At 39.0% G+C, this 20882-nt stretch overlaps 1 protein-coding gene and 1 long non-coding RNA gene across 4 annotated transcripts in view; one reads left to right on the top strand and one right to left on the bottom strand.

Moving 5' to 3' along the window:
- Window positions 1–20882, bottom strand: part of prmt3 (protein arginine methyltransferase 3) — a 70828-nt gene that overhangs the window by 1027 nt on the left and 48919 nt on the right. Inside the window, exons 14-15 of one of the 3 annotated variants that reach the window (XM_058088916.2) lie at window positions 11226–11276; window positions 9393–9480 (exon numbers count right to left, since the gene is read on the bottom strand). The exons of 1 other annotated variant lie outside the window; for it this stretch is intronic. In XM_058088916.2, coding sequence (XP_057944899.2) covers window positions 9393–9480; window positions 11226–11276 — 139 coding nt within the window. Of the gene's footprint in view, window positions 1–9392; window positions 9481–11225; window positions 11277–19986; window positions 20445–20882 lie in introns of those variants that run through there. One more of the 3 variants, XM_058088918.2, reaches the window with a different exon arrangement.
- The window catches only part of LOC144901589 (uncharacterized), a 229652-nt gene continuing 219105 nt past the window's right edge, over window positions 10336–20882 (top strand). The window contains exon 1 of the long non-coding RNA XR_013629644.1: window positions 10336–10630. This is a non-coding gene — a long non-coding RNA (uncharacterized LOC144901589). The remainder of the gene's footprint in view (window positions 10631–20882) is intronic.

The raw sequence follows: 20882 nt of genomic DNA, 5'->3' as shown, positions 1-20882 counted from the left end.
ATAAACAACAGAAGAAGAAAAACACCACGAAGAAGAACGCAGTCTGACAACTTTCCGTTTGAGCGGGTACAAGATACCTCAATCGGATTGGTTAAAGGAATATTCCATCCCTGTTCAATTCTTTCCGTTTGAGCAAATAAACCAAATGCAATTGGAATATTTGGGTCCATATATTCATGGCTATTGACATAATATTTGCAAATGATGATTAATAAATGTTAACTATAAAAAGTGATATTGGATAATTCCTCACGGCACACCTGACGGTTTCTCAAGGTACACTAGTGTGCCGCGGCACAGTGGTTGAAAATCACTGCATTAAACATATGTAAACTGAAAAGTAAGAAAAATGCAAATATTCAAAGTCAAGTCAAAAAATAAATAAATATTGCCCGAGATGACAATATTATGTCCGACTGGACATCAGATGGTGCAATAAAAGGATTCAAAACTAATCAAGTGACAATTAGGCCAAATAAAGGATGAAATATTGCCAATAACTGTTCCCAGCCCTGCAGCAGTGTAGCAAAGCTGAGCTCAGATCCCTGCAGTGTAAGCAATGCACTGATGCTCACAGAAATGATGATGTGTGTGAAAAGCAAATGTGGTTTAATATACGTTAATAAGCACCACTGCCTTGTGCATATATATATATATATATATATATATATATATATATATATATATATATGTGCATGAATGCATACCGTCCTCGTGCTACGCTACACGCTTTTCATCGCCAGAGGTTACAAGAGGACATGGAGTGGGAAAATGCTGAGCATGGCGCTTTCTTCCGCAAAGCACCCGCCATCTCTTCTGTCACGTCTCAGACGTTGCCATGCCAACACTACTGTTACACAGTCCTTGCTGCTACTGGCGCCGCACTCTGGGACTGTCACTCCACTGCAGAGAGGGGTGATGCTTTGCAGCAGAGTTTTATACCGCTTGCAAAACGAAACCGAGGAGCAAAATGAACAAGAGCGTTGCAATTAAAACGGAGAAACATCACAGAGGTGAGGAGTACCTCGTCGAGGAGCACAAGAACAATGGGGAGATGCATGCATTTTTATCTCTTCAGATTGGCAGGAAAAAGGTTGTTTTGCTATAGAACACCACTCCTTATGAGTTGTGGACAATCCCAGCCCTGGTCCCCCTCCAAACTGGGTACATTTCCTGTTTACCATGTCCTTCATGTGTTCTGTGCACACATATGAGTGTTCATTTAGATACAATTTAGGTGTAAAATGCGAGTTCTACCAAAACTCTATTAGGCATATTAAAATAAGCATCTGTAAATGTGTAAATGTATTGGAATTTGTGTTGCAATCGATGCCTTTTTCCACTTTTCTGACCTATAAATGTAGTTAATACGTTGTATTCTTGTGCTAAACCAGGGGTCTCAAACTCGCGGCCCGCGGGCCAAATGCAGCCCGCGAGACACTACTTTGAGGCCCCCACCTTGATACCAAAGTTCAATGTTGAAATGACAGCTTAAAGCTGTGTGCACACCGGACACAATTAACATGATTTTGCCCCGCCCATACTGTTACCCTACCCTGTTACCCCGCCCTGTTTTGCTTTGGATTAGCAATGAAGCTAAAGGCTTATGACGCTGGGTACAAATAAATGCAGGAAATGATTTGGAATAAAAGGGAAAATACACGTCAAGATAAAGCATCTCATCAAACATGTTGTTAAAGTTACGACGCTGCTCCCAGATGGAACTGAGTACGATGCTAACTTGCTAATTGGGTAAAATTATTAAGTTTCATTAATGTTCATGTTAAAGGTTAAATAACTGTTAATACTGTACATATGAATCTGAAAAAAATAATTTCTCTACCAACTGTATGTGGCTTCTTACCTTTTTCTTATTTGCTGTTTTATTTTTATTTTACTTATTTATTACTGATTGATTGATTTATTGTCTTTATTCTTAATTTGTTTATTTTTTTATCTTATTTTGTGTATAGAAAAATAAAAATTAAGATATTTGAGAACAGTGGAATGTTTTATCAGATATTTTGGTGTGGAAAACCGGAACCAAAGTACTGAAAAAGTGTAGGGTATAGCAGAAGCAAAAGCATTGAAGATAGTTTTTTTTTTTATAGATTTTTTCTCCAGTTTTTAATAAATGCGTTTTGGGTTTTTTTTGAAAACCTGATGCGGCCCGGCTTTTGCCGGGAAGCACAAATCCAAGGAAATACAGCTGGAATAGGTGCAGATTGTGCAAAAGCTAGAGTTTTTCTGTGCTGGTTATTGTGTGTAGCTGCTCTATAGGAGTCCACAACTCAATACAAAGGGTCAAAAAATTTGCACAATAGGTCCCCTTTAAAGGTGGACAGCCAAGGAGTCCACGGCCCCTCTCCACCCCTTCTTCTGAATTCCAGTGAAACAATTAAAGTCACATACAAGAACATATTCATATAGAAGATTAACTTTCACTGCTGTTCGACTGTCTCGCTTTTTGCTTTCATGCATCGCACAATTGCAGCGACTACATGCACCGTTCGTCGCTTTAATCTGCGAAATATTGTAAAATCATTGTATGCACCCCACGTGTCCTGGCAGAAGTGACGCAAATGCCTCTAGATTGGTTGAAACCCAAAAGTAATTGCTGTTTAACCAAGCAAAAATATGGTAAATACAATTACTCCAGTAATTGAATGAATTCTCAGTAGAATACAGCACTCGGGTAAACTATTTGATAGCTTCAGCCCTATATGCAACTAAAATGACCAAACAAGGATCAGTGAGTGTGGGACTAGAAGTGGGCTTTCACTACCATGTTATACATCAACGTGTGTGTCATTAAGCACAACCAGGCTGGCAGACACAGCCCGTCTTAGCTTAGTTTATCTTCATCAAATTACTTTGTAAATAGCACTAGTGATTCCTTTTAAATGTTCTAATTTACATTCCTAGTATCTATCATTCTGCCCGAAAGACTCGGGTGTATTAATCCTCTAATTATTATAGTTAATGCCACTGAAACAACCCTAACCATCCAAAAGACAAGAACATTTTCAAATTTTCTCTTATTTACAGGCCACAGAGCTAGGAGACCCGAGTTCGATTCCACCCTCGGCCATCTCTGTGTGGAGTTTGCATGTTACTCCGGTTTCCTCCCACATTCCAAAAACATGCTAGGTTAATTAGCGACTCCAAATTGTCCATAGGTATGAATGTGAGTGTGAATGGTTGTTTGTCTATATGTGCCCTGTGATTGGTTGGCGACCAGTTCAGAGTGTACCCCGCCTCTCGCCAGAAGACAGCTGGGATAGGCTAAGTGGTAAAAAATTAATGAATGTTATTGAATACTATCTTAACCCCTGTATCGAGATGCGTATGGAATCGTTTACCACAAAGATATTTATATCCCTACTTATTATATATTAAAAAAAAACTCTTCCCAACTGTGATTAATTATCAGTTGACTATGGACAACATGCTATTAATCACAAATAAATATTTCATCGACAGCTCGAGTGGTAATGAATGTTCCAGAGTGTCAACTTGACAAGGCCCTGTTAAATTACAGAACAAAATAAATACTCAATAGATAGACCCATAGTTTAACAGGGACCTATTATACTTTTTCTACTTTTCTGACCTATAAATGTAGTTAGAATGTTATTATCACGTTAAACTAAGCCAAAGTTTCAGATAATGAGGTTTGACATTTGAAAGACATTTAGGATTCTTTCCAACACCGGTGGCGTCACAGTGAGCCGGACTTCCTCGTATGGGCGTTCCCCGACTACAAGCTGTCAGATGTCACTGTCTTAGCAGAGAGTGTGAACAAATCATAGCGGAGTGGGCGTGAGGGGAATAAGTTAAAACAGACAAAGCCAAAGAAATACAGCTGGTATAGGTGCAGATTCTGGAAGATCTAGAATGCTTTCTTTGCCGGTTATTGTGTAAAGCTGCTCTATAGGAGTCCACAATGCAATACAGAGTATAGCTTATTTTTTTTTAATAACCTTGTTTATTCTATTAAGAAAACAGTGTCTATTGATAAAATGGTATAAAACTGAAGTGAACATTCTCTGACCCGTCAATCGACCTCGCCTTGATATCAATAAGCCAAAACTACTTCCTGGGCCTCTGCAGTTCAGAGAATTTACAAATGAACACCTTAAGGACCACCACAGTTCATATCAAACCAGCAAATGGAGAGTTGGTCAGGAGAATTTTCGAAGAAACAAGTGCCACCTTCTTGTCCTGTGAATACCCGGACAAGGACAGGCATATAGTTCCAGAAGTTCCATAAGTGATTGCTGGCACAGTTAAACAGGCCAACCATCCCAGACAAAACAAATTCAAACCAGGTAGGTGAAAGTGTGCAAGAATGACCCTCCTCTTCAATAGCTAAGCCACACAAACACACCAGAGCATGACAAATGATTTGCTGTTTAATTTATTACGCTGCCAGCGGAGAGGATTTGCAGGGATGTTTTGTTCCAGCCGACTGCGTGCATGCTCTCTCTTGTGCCGGCACCTCCCACAGAAACACAGCCTGAGAGTTAATTACTGTTGCACTCGTACCAACGCATCAAACGGGATTCTACCGCGATAAATCACTATAGACAGTCCGCACAAACCGCTGGATGTTTACGCCTGGTCTTTACTACAGCCAATCAGCAATGAAGGCCATTCTCAGGTAAAACACATAAGCGGTGGCTGTGTGTTTTTACTACGTGTGTGTCTATAAGACAGTTTCATCAACTTCAAGGTGACTTTAGGAAGTTCTTTTCCTTATAGCCAGCAGATAGTTTAGTGTACAACTATGCAAGCACCCTCGTGAATTTGAGTGTAAAAAAGGAGCAGCGAGTCAGTGTGTGTGTTATAAAGTATACCATACACCGTATCAAGCGATCAGAGAATGTTGTTAAAAACTCAATTTCTGGTTTACGGCCCCTGGAGGAGTTTGAGGACCGTCTGGGTGCTGCGGTGGAGAGAGCACATCAATAACCCCCGGCTCTCTTTTTCCCCACCTACGCTGTTGGTCTAATTCTCTTCCTCATGCCAATTCATTAAGTACGAATGAACAATCAGATCAGGTGGAAAGTCAAAAATAAAGACACAATATATAGGAAATGGCGGCTTTTATGTATTTAGGAAACCTAGTTAAATGAAAAACATTCCGTTTTTATATAGTAACTATGAATTCAATGTCCAACAGAAGTGTGCATTATTGTACTCGCCCATTTCAAAGTCCAAAATCTTTGAAAAGCACTAAGTCCTCCTAATTGTAATTAACAGGCAATATAGCTATTATGACTGTACTTTGGGGATGTCCTTGAATGTGTTCAGTAAATCTACAAAACAACAATTTAACATCTTTTCAAACACAAACTGCAGTGAATAACAATATCACTAACTTTTAATACATAATATATTGTAAATACTGAGAGAAATAACCCAAAAGGCAATACTTCAGCCCACTCAGGTGACACAGCAGTAAAAGCAGAAATGAATTCATATTGCATATCACTACTCGGGCTTGCTAAAGTCGTTACCAATAACGGCAACATCTGAAAATAAAATTTCAGACGCTGCCATGCAAAGCGATACGCATATTCCACAGGAGACTTCTTGAATCCAGTCTGAATGTGTTTGTGTGTAAAAATCAGGCAGAATGAACAAAGTGATTGTATCACACTATGGGATAAAGCATTACATGGCTGCAGATCAGGGTTGGGCATCGAGTCTTCAATGGGAACCAGGACTAACGTTCCGATTCTCCCAGGATTGATCAAATGTTTGTATTTCGATTCCTAGTTTCAATACCCACTTGGCCTACTGGGAGAAGTAGCAGCATACACCAATGAAGAAAAAGCTGACGAGAACCAGTGAAAGAGAAGCGGTTGTCTTCATAAAAAATAGCGGTCGGCTCAGTTTGTACCACAATGATATCATGCAAAGGTCACGCATGATCAATGTGATTACATGTTCACGTAGAAATACCAATAGTACCTTACGTATATTTGATGCGCTGCGTCAGACATTTAATTAGAACATTTAAACATCTGTATGCTCAGCTCATGTAAAAATGGTATCATGATTCAAACCTTTACATCAGGGGTCTCAAACACGCGGCCCGCGGGCCAAATGTGGCCCGCAGGACACTAGTTTGAGGCCCCCGCCTTGATATGAAAGTTTAATGTTAGTGCGGCCCGCGCAAGTTTGATATGGATGCTGTATGGTATCATGTACCCAGAAAAAATTATTACGTTTGATTAATGTTCATGTTAAAGGTTAAATAACTGTTAATAGTTATCCTCACTGTCCGTGTGGAAGTGGTAAGTTTTTGGATATTTAAGTTTAAAGGAAATAACTACCGTTTAGGTCGCTAGCTCTCTAGTTTGCGAGTTAGCATGTGTCTCAAGACCCTGAAAAAATAATTTGTCTACCCACCAACTATATGTAGTTTTTATTATTTGCCATTTTATTATTATAATATTTATTTATTACTGATTGATTTTCTTTATTCTTGATTTGTTTATTTATTTTTCATCTTATTTTGTGCAGAAAAATAAAAATTAAGATATTTGATAACAGTGGAATGTTTTATCACAGCTTTTATTGTAGAAAATAGGAACTAAAGCACTGAAAAAGTTTGTATATTTTTCTGTTTTTAATAAATGTTGTTGTTTTTTTTTGGAAAACTTGATGCGGCCCAGCCTTGCCCAGACCCTAGCTCCAGTGGCCCCAAGGTAAATTGAGTTTGAGACCCCTGCTTTAAATAAAGCCTCATATTCATGTCCAAGACATTCAAGCAGAGCTGCATCAATAGCTCACCGAATTAAATCAGTTCTGCTCCTCACATTCTTATTGCGGCATTGCGCCCACATCCAGCTGGATTCATCTGAGCAACGAGAGTACAGAGCCTGTATTAGTGTCTGAAATGCGTCAGAGGTTTTGAAGTTCTTATCATGGTGGCTGCTGCCAGAGCATAGCCACGAGCCTACAGACTTCTAGCATACATGCCCCCCCCACATGTATTTTATTACAGTAGGCTCCATCAGATATCTAGTCAGTGAGTGGTCTGCCCCCAGAACCCATTCACCCTAACATCACCAGAAACATCCATGATTCCCATTATGATACAGTGCACACAACACTGCAACAAGCAATGGGGAAACATAACACGTTTAACCCTGAACATGCACACTTTCATGTATTGCATTGTAATATTTCGTTGGACCATCTTTGTCTTTAATTAAGGGGACGTATTATGCTAATTTTCATCCCTTTGTATTGAGTTGTGTAGTGCAACTATAGTGCAGCTACACACAATAACCTGCACAGAAAGCTTTCTAGATATTCCAGAATCTGCACCTATTGCAGTTGTGGGTGCTGGAGCCTATCCCAGCTGTCATCGGGCGAGAGGCGGGGTACACCCTGGACTGGTCGCCAGCCAATCACAGGGCACATATAGACAAACAACCATTCACACTCAAATTCATACCTATGGACAATTTGGAGTCGCTAATTAACCTAGCATGTTTTTGGAATGTGGGAGGAAACCGGAGAAATCCCACACATGCACGTGGAGAACATACAAACTCCACACAGAGATGGCCGAGGTTGGAATCAAACTCGGGTCTCCTAGCTGTGTGGCCTGCGTGTTAACCACTTGTTCGCCGTGCAGCCTCATACAACCAACAATAAAGCCTCGTTTTTGGGTGACTCTCCACTCACGGTGACAGGTTTTCACTGAGGGGGCCGTGCGGAACGCCGATATAAATGAAATCTTCAACATAAAACACTCCCAGTCCAGGGTGTACCATGCCTCTTGCACAAAGACAGCTGGGATAGGCTCCAGCATACCCGTAACCCTGGTGAGGCTAAGCTGCATAGAAAATGTATGGAAGATGAAACACTTTTAATGAACCAAGTAATAACTCGACTTATGTGTTGATGTGATGCACACAGAGAAAGGAACAGGCCGCTGTGTCCTTCCTGCTGTGGTCTCCTCTTTTATGCGTTCAAGTGCACTTGGTATAGTCCGTCAAAAGAGGTGTGGAAAGTGCGGTGTAGCGCTTCATACACTGTAAAGCATGATTTTGGTGGTGTTTAATCCTGTGATTGGTGCATTCTCCTTTGCACAGTGCTATTTTTTTTGCTGTCGCACACTGTACAAAGTTAAAATTGATGAACACAAACGTTTCCAGACGCGTCTTCTTGTTTGGTGTGGTGCCGCTGGCCAAGCACCGAATGTAGGCACTGAAAGTTTAAAAAAAATTAACGATTCCGGAAGAATTGGAATGTTAGAACCGGTTCCCATTGATGCTCGATGCCCAACCCTAGTTTGGAAACGGATAAATTGTTACTTACAGCTTGCTCTTATGATTCTTTGACACAACCAAGCAACTCCAACCACTTTTGCCTGATGTTTGCTCAAATGAAACATTTCCCGGGAGCCATTGTTGTAAACAGAGAAGTAAAGCTTGGGGGAGGGCAGGCCTACAGCGTATCTGGGCATGCCCATATAAGGAAATCCGAATCACATTGATGTCACAAAGCTCAGAAAGCAATTGCTCAGAGCTATGCCAAACGTTGTTCACGTTATATCACCTCATTATCTGAAACGTTGGTGTTTTACACAAAATACAACATTCTAACTCCATTTAAGTATAGGTCACAAAAGTGGAAAAAGCATAATAGGTCCCCTAGAACTGAGATTAATTGAGATCTATGAGTCTTAAGACGGTGATAAAGCCATTTCTAAAGCTTTGGGACTCCAGAGAACCACAGTGAGAGCTATTGTCCACAACTGTAATTAATGAAATAAATTAGTTTTACCATTTTTTTAACCATTTTGAATTTGTGACTTTTTTTTTTATTATTCTTTTAATGAGCAACCTGAATTAATATTAAAAAAAACAACTCCAATGCAGTCAGTGCCTCACCAGCCAGTTCAAAGCACATCACTGGTATCAGTCAATTAAAATTTGGTTATAATAAATAATTTTGTATTGTCAAAATGCATTTTGTGTATCTTACATGATTAACTGAAGACCTGAATGAAAACCGGGCTCGTGGCTGGTTCCTGCGGGCACTGTATTGGCGACGCCCGGTCTATACAATGCCGATCAATATCTCATTGGTCAGGAACAAAGCTATTCGTTTCTAACATGTCATGAATCAAGTCATGCAAGAGACTCAGATCCGATGAAGTTTCACATGCTGTCTCAGATGGCTGATGTGTTTAGATCCCTCGCTGTGACGGATAACGAGTGTCAAGCAGTCCGAGGACATCACTACCGTTGACAGACGACCTGACAGCCCGCTGCCGAGCACAACCGAAGCCTCAAATAAAGTAATACATAAAATAGTACTACCAAGTCAATTGAAAACTATGTTGGATGGTGTTTTTTACTGACCAGCCTGGACTGGAATGGGTCGCTCTAGAAGGAAGACAGTCTGTTTCCAATGGGTCTTTGTGACCTGGGGACCCGTGGAGAACATCACCTGGACAAACCATCAAAAACGGTGCTGGTTAGTCTTTGGGGTTTAAAAAAAGAAGCCAGTTTGCTTCTCAAAACGATATGCCTTCATTAGAATAGTACTTTTGCATCACAACTTAATTTCACTCGTATTGTATAGCTGTTGACTGGCGGATGACAGCAATAAGACAAAAATATTTGATTGAGTGAGTACTTTCAATTTGTAATTTTTATATGACACATTTTTTGACGTAAGTATGGAGGACCTACACTGCCAAAATAATAAATAAATAAATAAATAAATAAAAGTGAAAATAAAAACAAAAATGAAAAAAAAAACATAAAATTAAATACAAAAAAATAAATATAAATGGAAATAAAAACAAATATAAAAAAATATATATACATAAATATTTTTTTATTTTTGTTTTTATTTCCATTTATATTTATTTTTTTGTATTTAATTTGTTGATTTTTTTTCACAAAAAAATAAATATAAATGGAAATAAAAACAAATATAAAAAAATATATATACTTAAATATTTTTTTATTTTTGTTTTTATTTCCATTTATATTTATTTTTTGTATTTAATTTAATTTTTTTATATTTGTTTTTATTTCCATTTATATTTATTTTTTTGTATTTAAGTTTTTGATTTTTTTTCATTTTTGTTTTTATTTTCACTTTTATTTATTTATTTATTTATTTATTATTTTGGCAGTGTAGGTCCTCCATACTTACGTCAAAAAATGTGTAATATAAAAATTACAAATTGAAAATAAATATAAATAAATATAAATGGAAATAAAAACAAATATAAAAAAATATATACACATAAATATTTTTTTATTTTTGTTTTTATTTCCATTTATATTTATTTTTTATTTTGGCAGTTTTGGTCCTCGAAATGCAGAAGAAAAAACTATTCAAATGAGGGGGCGGTCCTAAGTGTGTCTTGGGTTGAACTGTTCGCCTATTGGTTGATCGACATGTGAGTGCGAAAATCGATTAGGTATGCCTGCAAACAGCCACAGCAAGAGGAAGTCACCACACCACTCTCAATGGCGGTAAATATGGCTGCAATCTCCAGGGATCTCCGTTTGCTAGAAGATATTGTCCCGGTAAATGTATACTTTTCTCCCTGTATACTTCCTCTTGCTGTGGCCGTTTGCAGGCATACCTAGTCGATTTTCGCACTCACATGTCGATCAACCAATAGGCAAACAGTTCAACCCAAGACACACTTAGGACCGCCCCCTCATTTGAATAGTTTTTCCTTCTGCATTTCAAGGACCAAAACTGCCAAAATAATAATAAATAAATAAATAAAAGTGAAAATAAAAACAAAAATGAAAAAAAATCAAAAAATTAAATACAAAAAAATAAATATAAATGGAAATAAAAACAAAAATAAAAAAATATATACATAAATATTTTTTTTATTTTAGTTTTTATTTCCATTTATATTTATTTTTTATTTTGGCAGTTTTGGTCCTCCATAGTAAGCACAACATTTAGAAAGAATACTTCACGAGTGCTAATGAAAAAGACATTTTAAACATGGGGAGAACACACTGAGCACTCAGAAGGTCATAGGAGCTTGGCATCAGTGTTCCGACTGGTCGCCCCTCCTGGGTAAGTGCTTATATCAGCAGTGGACTGGGTTGCCTGTCGATTGCCAACAAACGCCTCGAGGTGGAGAAATAAGCTCGCGCGTGAACATAATTGAGTTTCCGTTAAATGGCTTTGCTGTTGCCAGCGCTGCTTACCTTGTTGCAGCAGCCTTTGTCAAAGAAAATGTCAAAGTAGCCGACAATTGCCTGCAATGAAATATGAGAGCTGCGTTAGAATGTGACATAAACACATAGATTTGTTTGGCTGTATCACTGACATGTAGGGGTGACTGTAAAGGACAAAGAAGGGACGTGTTAATGAGTAACATGAAGAGCGTTTGAATAAATGTATCGTAAAGGCAAGTAAACATAACACAGAACATTTTGCAGTATATACTTTATACAAGTGCCCCTCTTGCTACATGAACATTATTAATGAATAAGGTGTGGAAATTTGTGCTTATAAAAGGTCCATAACTAGACCATTTATTGGTAGAAATATCTGATTTCCCCTAAATTGGCAACATTTGAGTTTGGCAGTTGTCAAGAGGGGCGCACAGTCATCAACTCAGCTTGTTTACGTTTATCATTTATACTGGTATAAGTAATTGTCTTATCATTGGAAGAATGCATACCGGTATACTTGTGTATTACAAATATTGCAGAACCCTAATGTATGTTTATTTCAATACCGACAAGGTTTGTGTAACACATTTCCGAGTCTAAATTACTCACGGTTTTCTATCCGCGGGATCTATTGTAGTACTATTTTCTCTCCAGTCTCCTTCCTTGTGCTACCATCTACCTTTCTTGTTTAGGCTGAGTCAACACCATGTTCCGTGTGCTCCCTCTCACCCCATCAGAGAGACTTGTCATTGGACAAAAGAAATAAATTAAGTAGCAACCACCAACAACATGGTGGAAATTTTGCTGACGTTAAAAAAAAAAAAAAAAAAAATCACATCGGAACATGAAATGACAAATGTTGCTATAGTGATGACTATTGCACCAATGGGTGGATGGAGAGATGATATTGAAGTAAATGTGCATTTCTGACTAATTTTCGTGACAGTTTATAGACAGATGTCTTCCTTAAGGTTTAGACCAGGGGTGGGCAAACTACGGGCCGGGGGCCACATCCGGCCCGCCAAGTGTTTGAATACGGCCCGCCCAATCTTTCCAAAGTATTTCATTTAAACTCAACATACAACCTGGCATCATGGCCTGAGCCAACCTTTTGATGGTTTTATCAATTTCCTTTTTTGACATGGTCTGTTGTTAACAAAGTGCTCCTGAAAAAAGGGACACAAGCACATAATAATAATAATAATAATAATAATTATTATTATATTAATGCTAATTATTATAGTAATTATATAATATTATTGTTATATTTGCATATTTTACATAATAATAATATAATAATTATTATTTTAATTTTATTGTAATTATTATAATATTTTATTATTTTTAGAATGTTTAAATATAAATATAAAATAATAAATAATAATAGCAGATTGCATGACAATTTTACAGATACAATAATACCAGGTGGACTGTTACGTGTAAAATATATAGTCAGCCCCCCCCCCCCGTAAATTTTGTCATATCAATGCGGCCCGCGAGTCAAAGTTTGCCCACCCCTGGTTTAGACTTAAATCTAAAAGCCCACAGAGATAAAATTACCTGCACTCTACTACAAATAAAGACACCAAAAACCCCAAGAATGAAGGTACTGGCCATGACCAGACCTGCCTTGGGTTCACAAAACAACCCCCAGGATGATTCTGCTCCTATTTCTCCCCCCACTGGAGGAAGAGAGGTACTCTATCAATCTCGGGAGCACACTTGTAGTGGCACTGATGCGGAACTAATAGCTTTTAATCCTGACGCAGCTGACAACTTCGAGGCTGGCGCTCAGAGACAAAGAAGAGCTGAATCAATGCAGCAAAGACAAAAGCTATGTTTTCATGGTGTCATGGTGTTTCAAGTGTGGTAAACAGCCTCTACCAAACAGCTTCAGACCTTTTTTTGATTCAGGGTAGAGTGGCCACACTAACTCAAAGCTTGAAGAAGCAGATGAGGACGAAGTAGAAAAAAAAAAAAAAAAACTGTCACCCCAATACAATTACGGCTTTTAATGAACGCAGCACAGATCCTCAGTGCTGTGGTAATTAGGAAATTTGGTGTAATTAGGCAGAGCAGTTTCACTTCTCTCAGATGGAGATTACACTTACTGTGCCTTGCTGATGACAAACTCTCATAAGCGACATTGTTCGCCACCTGCTTCTTGCAACTTTGGGAGACAGGAAATCTAAAATTGGGCCATTGTGAAACGCAAGCACAAAATGATGGTTAAAGATGGAGCACTGAAACATTTCATTCAATGCACTAATTTAATTATTATGACTTGATGTCTATTTCAGCTAGGCAAAGGAAGAGAGGTATGCAATATCAACCCACCTGCGATTTCGATGATGCTGGTGAGGTCATTATGAGTTCTGACGTTACATTCCTAATTAAAGTTGGGTTTAATATCCTTCCCGGGGAACATCTGAGCGACAACTGCATTTTTCCTTAAAATGCTAGGTGATTTACATCGGTTCTCATCAATGACAGATATCGGCCACCGATAATTATTCGATATTAGATAATTAGATGTTACTGGACATCCCTATCTTTAACATATATTTGGCCACTGCTACTAATAAATGCAGGGGTGCTGTAAAGGGGAGAAAAGATACGACAATTCCAAGCACATAATGCACATAATGTGCAATGGGTGGTTACGACAGTTTCAATACTCACTTTGCATTTTGTGTTCTTTAACTCAACATCATTTTTTGGAACCCAAAATACAGTATAAGGCCTTGGGACTGTGGTCCGCAAATGTGATTGTATCATACATAGACTGGCATACGACATCCTGTACACACATACACGAAGCGAGTGTTTTTCACACATTTTTTACATCGGAAAAACCTTGTGGCACACCGCTAACCAAAAATGTTACAAAAAGTCACCACGACCTCACACGTGCATCAATAAGTCTATCGGAGGAACAAGGTAGGTGTTGCCACACGGACCAATATTACATTGCTCTGCCAGTCTTTACACCACAGACACTCCACAGTAGCCACGTTTTTACATCACCACTTTTTCTCTTTCCGAATGACCTTTCGGGAAACAATGGTATCCATAGAAAGGAATATTCCAATCTCTTCTCTACATGCGCCGTGAAAATCAAACAGAATAGTCAATAGGGCATGCCCAGTAAAACGTAAACATCAACATCACGTGATACCGGCTTCCCCAAGTTTTTCTTTCACTTGTTGGAATAACTCCGTATTGCCAGTTTTTCGTCTGTCCAGTCTTGAAATTTAGTTTGAATCAAAAACAAACTTTGCTTAGTCCAGTGCCGATTGCTGGCCTCCATTTTTAAAAGTGAAGAACGTCTGGATCTGCGTGTTACGTCATATCTGAGCATGCGCTGAAAGAACGCACCCGGGATCAATTTAAACAGGAAAAGATCAAATTCAACCTTGCTAATATTTTATAATTAAACTCAGGACATGTTTTATATAGATATATATTTTCTTTTTTAATAAAACTGCACTTGTGAATAAAGTATAGAAGGGTTTAGATTCTGTTCCACAGATGGCGCTAATGCACACCAAAGCTGCTTGCCAACCGCCAATAAACAACAGAAGAAGAAAAACACCACGAAGAAGAAGGCAGTCTGACAAATTTCCGTTTGAGCGGGTACAAGATACCTCAATCGGATTGGTTAAAGGAATATTCCATCCCTGTTCAATTCTTTCCGTTTGAGCAAATAAACCAAATGCAATTGGAATATTTGGGTCCATGTATACTATTGACATAATATTTGCAAATGATGATTAATAAATGTTCATTATAAAAAGTGATATTGGATAATTCCTCACGGCACACCTGGCGGTTTCTCAAGGTACACTAGTGTGCCGCGGCACAGTGGTTGAAAATCACTGCACTAAGCTACACATACAGTCCGCTTATCACACTGCACATGAAGAATAGCGTTGATGAACCCAACTTTCCACAACCATGTCGGTAATATTTTCCAATATTATTAATAACATTTATAAATATAGTGACATTCTCAACAGACATGCCATTGTGATGTTATTTGCCTACATGTGTGTGCCATGCTGGCTTTACGAACTAGATAGATAACCATAAAAATGATGACTTACACAATGAAAAGAGACTTGAACACATGTTCTTGTAGCCATGTGACATTTAAAGTATGGAATCCTTAAAAACTGCAACCAAAAGCAAACTATACCTACAGAAACGCTTGCTAGCTATGCTCGCGAGTGCAGCCTGTGGGTTGAGATGCCATCACGCGTCAATGCGAGCTGCAAACGTGAACCAATTTCCCTACAAAGACTCAACAAGATCAGCATTTTTTGCCTGAAGACTGAAGCACAAGTTGCGTGCTGGAAGACACGGCCATCCCAATGAGAGTGGACATTGTGTCGTCGTCGTTTCTATGCCGCTGTTGTAGCATAAGCTCCTGGGAAAGAAGTTGAGTTCCCGTTTTAAATCCTAAAAATACGGTAAGATACTGTAAATATCACACGTTATCATCAATGTATGTACAAAGTATTATGGAAGAGCAACTATATTAAGATTCTTATTGTAAATTTTAACCAATGTTCAAAACAAGCCGGCAAAAAGTGTGGTGGTTTATGTTTCATTGTTTCGGCTTTGGTGTCATATATTATGTATAAAATATAATATTTATGGGTAAACTGTTGGAACTTATTAATGATTTACCAAGTAAATTATATAATGTATTGTTTGTTTATTAGAAACCTTTATAATGCATAGCATTATAATAAATTCATTTATTATTATAATGCTACTATTATTGTAAAGCTTTACTATTCATCATTGAAGGTGAAGTAGTAGATGGTGATGGCTTAAAGACCAGGCGGGAGCTTCATAACTAGCCAGGATGAGAGTGCCTCTTGAGTGGACAATGACCACCAGTGAATCACAGATAGGGGTCCTTCGGAAGAAGAACACGCAGCAAAACCTCAGCAAATGTGAACTGGATTTGTGATAAGAGATACTTAAAAGTTGTTGAAGACAATTTGGTAGAATGTTTTCAACCAATGATTTGGTATTAAATCAATCCAAACAAGCATCTGTGGGATATCCTGAACCCAACAAAATTGTGTCTTGTACTGTGAAAAGTCACATATCCAAGCACTTGTGTCAGATAGCACACCATCTTGTCAAGTGTTGACATGTTACTGAGATATTTTGGCAGTAGAATGCAGATATAACCAATACTATGCAGGAGTAAATGAAACGATGCAGTGAAGAAAAAACGTAGCCCAACAACTGCAGTAACTCCTGTCACAGCGTTGTTGTCGTAAAAATGCTCACTGACCCAGGTTGAAGCCAAGCAAGCAGACCTGATGTCACATACACACGACCGCACTTGAAAACAGGGAAAAGCGGAATGAATGCATTTAATTTTCATCAGTGTTTTGCCCCGGGCCCTGAATGTGTCTTTGATAAGTGATGACAGCGGACTTCTTGATGGTCCATGGAGGAGGCTGGTACATTACAGTGCTCTGGCCAAGTCTCCGGGAAGAGAGGGGGGAAAATTAATAATTATCATCATGGATAACACCAACAGGGAGCAATTCATCATTGCTCCCCTTTCGCCTAGCTATGTGTCAGTTAGCCGCGTGGCCCGGCCAGATACTATTATACAACAGTGGGGGGACATAGGGAGGGGACATGAAGAGGAGGGAAAGGGAGGGTTGCTGACAGGGATGGGTAGGGGGGGTGGGGTGGAGGCAACAGAGGAGAGGTCTAATGTGCTTTTGATAGGGTTTACCCAGGCGTGGAGGCTTCAAGCATGACCACCTCACAGGCACATTGGGTGTGAATCCCCTCACCTGCCTCTCCTCTCACCCTCTGCCAGATTGCTGTTGTTCCAGTGAGGTGGCATCCAACCAGATCCAACCAGACCTCCTCACACATGATGTTCTCAGACAACACACAAATAAGTGCAGTGGAACAGCTGGAGAACGTCCTTTTTCAGCTGTGCAAAGCAGACCACGGCCAGCTCCATCACAGGGTTTTGTTAATTAAAAAAACTAATGCCATCGTAGGTTACAAACTTTTTTTTTTCCTGACAAGCATACAAAAGAAATACTTCATATGAAAATGTACACTAAATTTGAGCAACAAAACTAATCTCACTATAAAACATCAGGTATCGTTCTCCATTTTTAACATCATCAGTGACAACATGCAAAATGCACATTTAATTACCGCATTTTCTGCACCTGATTATGAGGCTCAGTGCCAATTAGGGGGTCTATTTCTATACTGAACACAAGACTACATGTTCCTTAAATGGGACCAATGATGCTTTTTCAACTTTTCTGACCTATAAATGGAGTTAGAATGTTGTATTCTCGTGTTTAACGATGCCCACGTTTCAGATAATGAGGTTTGTGCATTTGGAAGTGAGCCCTGATAGAAGTTTGGGATGGCTCAAAACGCTCCGTCTCAGAGGGCGGTGTGTGATGTTACAAAAGGGCGGGCTTCCTTATATGGGCGTGCGCTGTAAGACAGATACGCCTTCAGCCCTCCTCAAGCTTTGCTTCCCCCCAGTATCTCTGCTTCTGTGTTTACGTTGTTAGCAAGGGAAAGCTACATTTGTTCATAATTTCTAACGACGCCAGCATCAGTCACAAGTGATTCCTGATTCCCTAGCAGCAAAAGAAATGCATTTTAATTTGTCAACAGCATTTCACACTGGACTGTTTTGTGAACATGGGCCAGTAGGCATCTGGACTAGCTGAAACAAACAAACTTGCTGAAGCCAACGTGACCTGGTTGTGTCTAAGAGTCAGAAGAGCAAGCAGTAAGTAACAATTCATCAGTGCCCTAACTGTGTTTATTTCGTGTAAGTCATGGAACAAAAGTGGTTTTCAGTGTAGCATTACAGAGCGTGCAATATCCACATTACCGATGGTGTACATTAAACTTCAGACTGTCCAGTCTTCAGGATCTGACACATATGGCTGTATGTTAAAAGCAGATATTTAAAAAAGATAAATCGCTGTTTATTATCAACTCCTATATATTATATACTGCCAAGTGCTTAGGACTTAGTGTTGTAAGTCTAGTGTTTTATATATATACAGTAAAGTCTTGTTATATCGATATCGGTTATAACGATTACTACTTATTACGATACTATTTTCATTTCCCGGCAAATTTCTAGTCTTTTATGATATAATTAGCTCCGTTAGTACGATACACGGTTATTATGATAATCCGGTTACTACGATGCCCTTTTCATCTCCCGCCAGCCAATTTGGTCTGCTTATATCGATACAAAAGCAGCTTAAATCAATCTTTGCTTAAGGATTTCAATACCACTCAATAAAACACATGTCTGTATAGATTCTATACACACGAGAGAAACCACGAACGCAGTTGGTTCTTCTGTTGCAGGCATGTGTTTGGCCAGCTATGTGGGGCGGGTTGAGCATGACCTGTGAACCAGGAAGTGCGGGAATCGGTGCGTGTGCTGTGCTCTGGTGGTGGAAGTGTGAAAAATAAAGTTGACTGGAAGCAGCCGTTCGCCGTGTTCTTTTTTGGTATTGAAATCCTTAAGCAAAGATTGATTTAAGCTGATATAAGCTCTATACTATAGAACAATGTTGAGTGCATTATTGCCCACTTTTAATGCAGTTCGGCGCAGGATCGGATATATGGACAGTCCGGTTATATCGGTATTTTTTCCGACTCCCGAGAATATCGATATAACGAGACTTTACTGTATATACACATATATATGTACACGTATATATATATATATATATATGCACTTGGACGCTTACAACACTGTAAGTCCTAAGCACTTGGGAGTGTAACCAACCACAGCGGAGTGGGTGTGCCATGGGTGGAATAAATTAAAACAAACCGTTTTCGCAGGAAGCACAAAATCCATAGAAATACAGCTAGAATAGGTGCAGATTCCGAAAGATCTAGAAAGCTTTATGTGCTGGTTATTGTGTGTAGCTGCTCTATTGGAGTTCACAAGTCAATACAAAGGGCTGGAAAATGGGCATAATAGGTCCCCTTTAATCACAACCACAGGCAAAGTTATACAAGATTCTGCTGAATTTAAATGTTATATTTTCATATCGTGATACATTATAAACATATCATGATATATGCTAAGGTCCACATTGCCCAACACTACACAAGATGTGACCTGACATTGGTAAGAGCTGCTGCCAATATTGCTTTTGTTTGTAATGGAAGTCCTGGCCAATATTGGAATACAGTCATACCTGTCTCCACGCTCCCTGAATGCTGCTTCACGGTTGACTATGGCCAATTTATTATTGGAGAAAATGTATATTTAAGAAAATGTTACATATTTTTAACCTAAATTAAGAAAAGGCGATGTGCTAAATTCATGTGATAAATGCATTCCAGACATTTTGCTGGATCTCTGTCACATTCTCAACACAAATATACACTGCCGTATTAAAGATACACCTTTGGATTAACAACTGTACATGACCATTGGCGCACTTGCAGTATCTTCAGGCGTGCATGGACTGTGTTTGGAGTTTAGTTTTAGTTTTTCCAAACAGTTTGTTAGCAGAACTTGAGCGTGAGAGATGACCACCGAGACATTTTTTGCCCCTCAGGAGTAATAAGGCTTTCAAATGAATGTCATTATCTCCTGCTGTCTCCATCAGAGCTGATGAGAAATATTCACTTCCTGCAGAGCTACATGGCCTAAACACCAGGTCACTAAAAATATTCAAGTAATTTGCCAAATGTACAAACATAAACTACTTGAATTTAACGTGTCCTGGAAAAACTTGTTTTATGTCACTAGTATATCCTGTATGTGGTTGCGAGCTACAGTATTTGAAAGCAGACTAAATATGTACATGCCTATGAAATGTAAAAAGGGGTAAAGAAAGGGTGGCTTGGGAAAAAAAAAAACTAAGAGCAAGGATTTATCTTGTGTGTGAGCGGCACAGACGCAGGGGTTGTGCTGTTCATTTAATGCAAGGTTAGGCAGGCTGAGCTGATGAATGGAGTGTCGACAGGAGAACAAAAGCAGGCGCTCCATCATTGGGCGAGAGGCGCAGCAGCCCTTTCTCACAATCCCTGAGCACTGGTCCAGGAGCAGTTTACCCTTCACACATCCTAACCTTAACTACCACTGAAAATCTGCAGACAATACTGACTCCAGATCTGTATCTTTATGGCAGCAGAGCCTCGCGCAGGTCAATAATCATCCGTAAATCCCAAAGACAAGCAGCGTTGATGCTATAGGAGAATAAGAACAAAACAGTGTTGACTGGCGATACCTTCTTCATAGCATACCTGCACTGTATACATACTATTGATCATGTAATACTCTTCTATATCAGCAACATTTGCTAGCATAAAAATGCAAGAGGAAAGCAATTTCCAACCCGGAAAAGGGTATTAAGTACCTTGTCAATAATGTCCCATGATCCATTTTTCAGTATTCCATTGACTTGCCTTTGCTTGCAAAAAACAAAAAAAAACCAAAAAAAAAATAAACAACAGCCTCATCTCCAAGTAAACATAAGCCAGATAATAACCACATATTGATTATCTATTAAACCCATGCAACCAAAAAGTACCGTAACACTGCAGCACAACACAAATGCTGCTCGGCTACATGCACTACATGTGTCACAATGCAAGAATATCAGAAGACATTAAACCGAGGTTCTT

Source organism: Doryrhamphus excisus, linkage group LG13, assembly GCF_037039965.1.
Source record: "Doryrhamphus excisus strain RoL-2023G ecotype Guam linkage group LG13, RoL_Dexc_Guam_v1.1, whole genome shotgun sequence".
Taxonomy (NCBI): Eukaryota; Metazoa; Chordata; class Actinopteri; order Syngnathiformes; family Syngnathidae; genus Doryrhamphus; species Doryrhamphus excisus.
The sequence above is the reverse complement of the archived record's forward strand: the minus strand, read 5'-3'. Positions and strand labels throughout refer to the sequence as shown.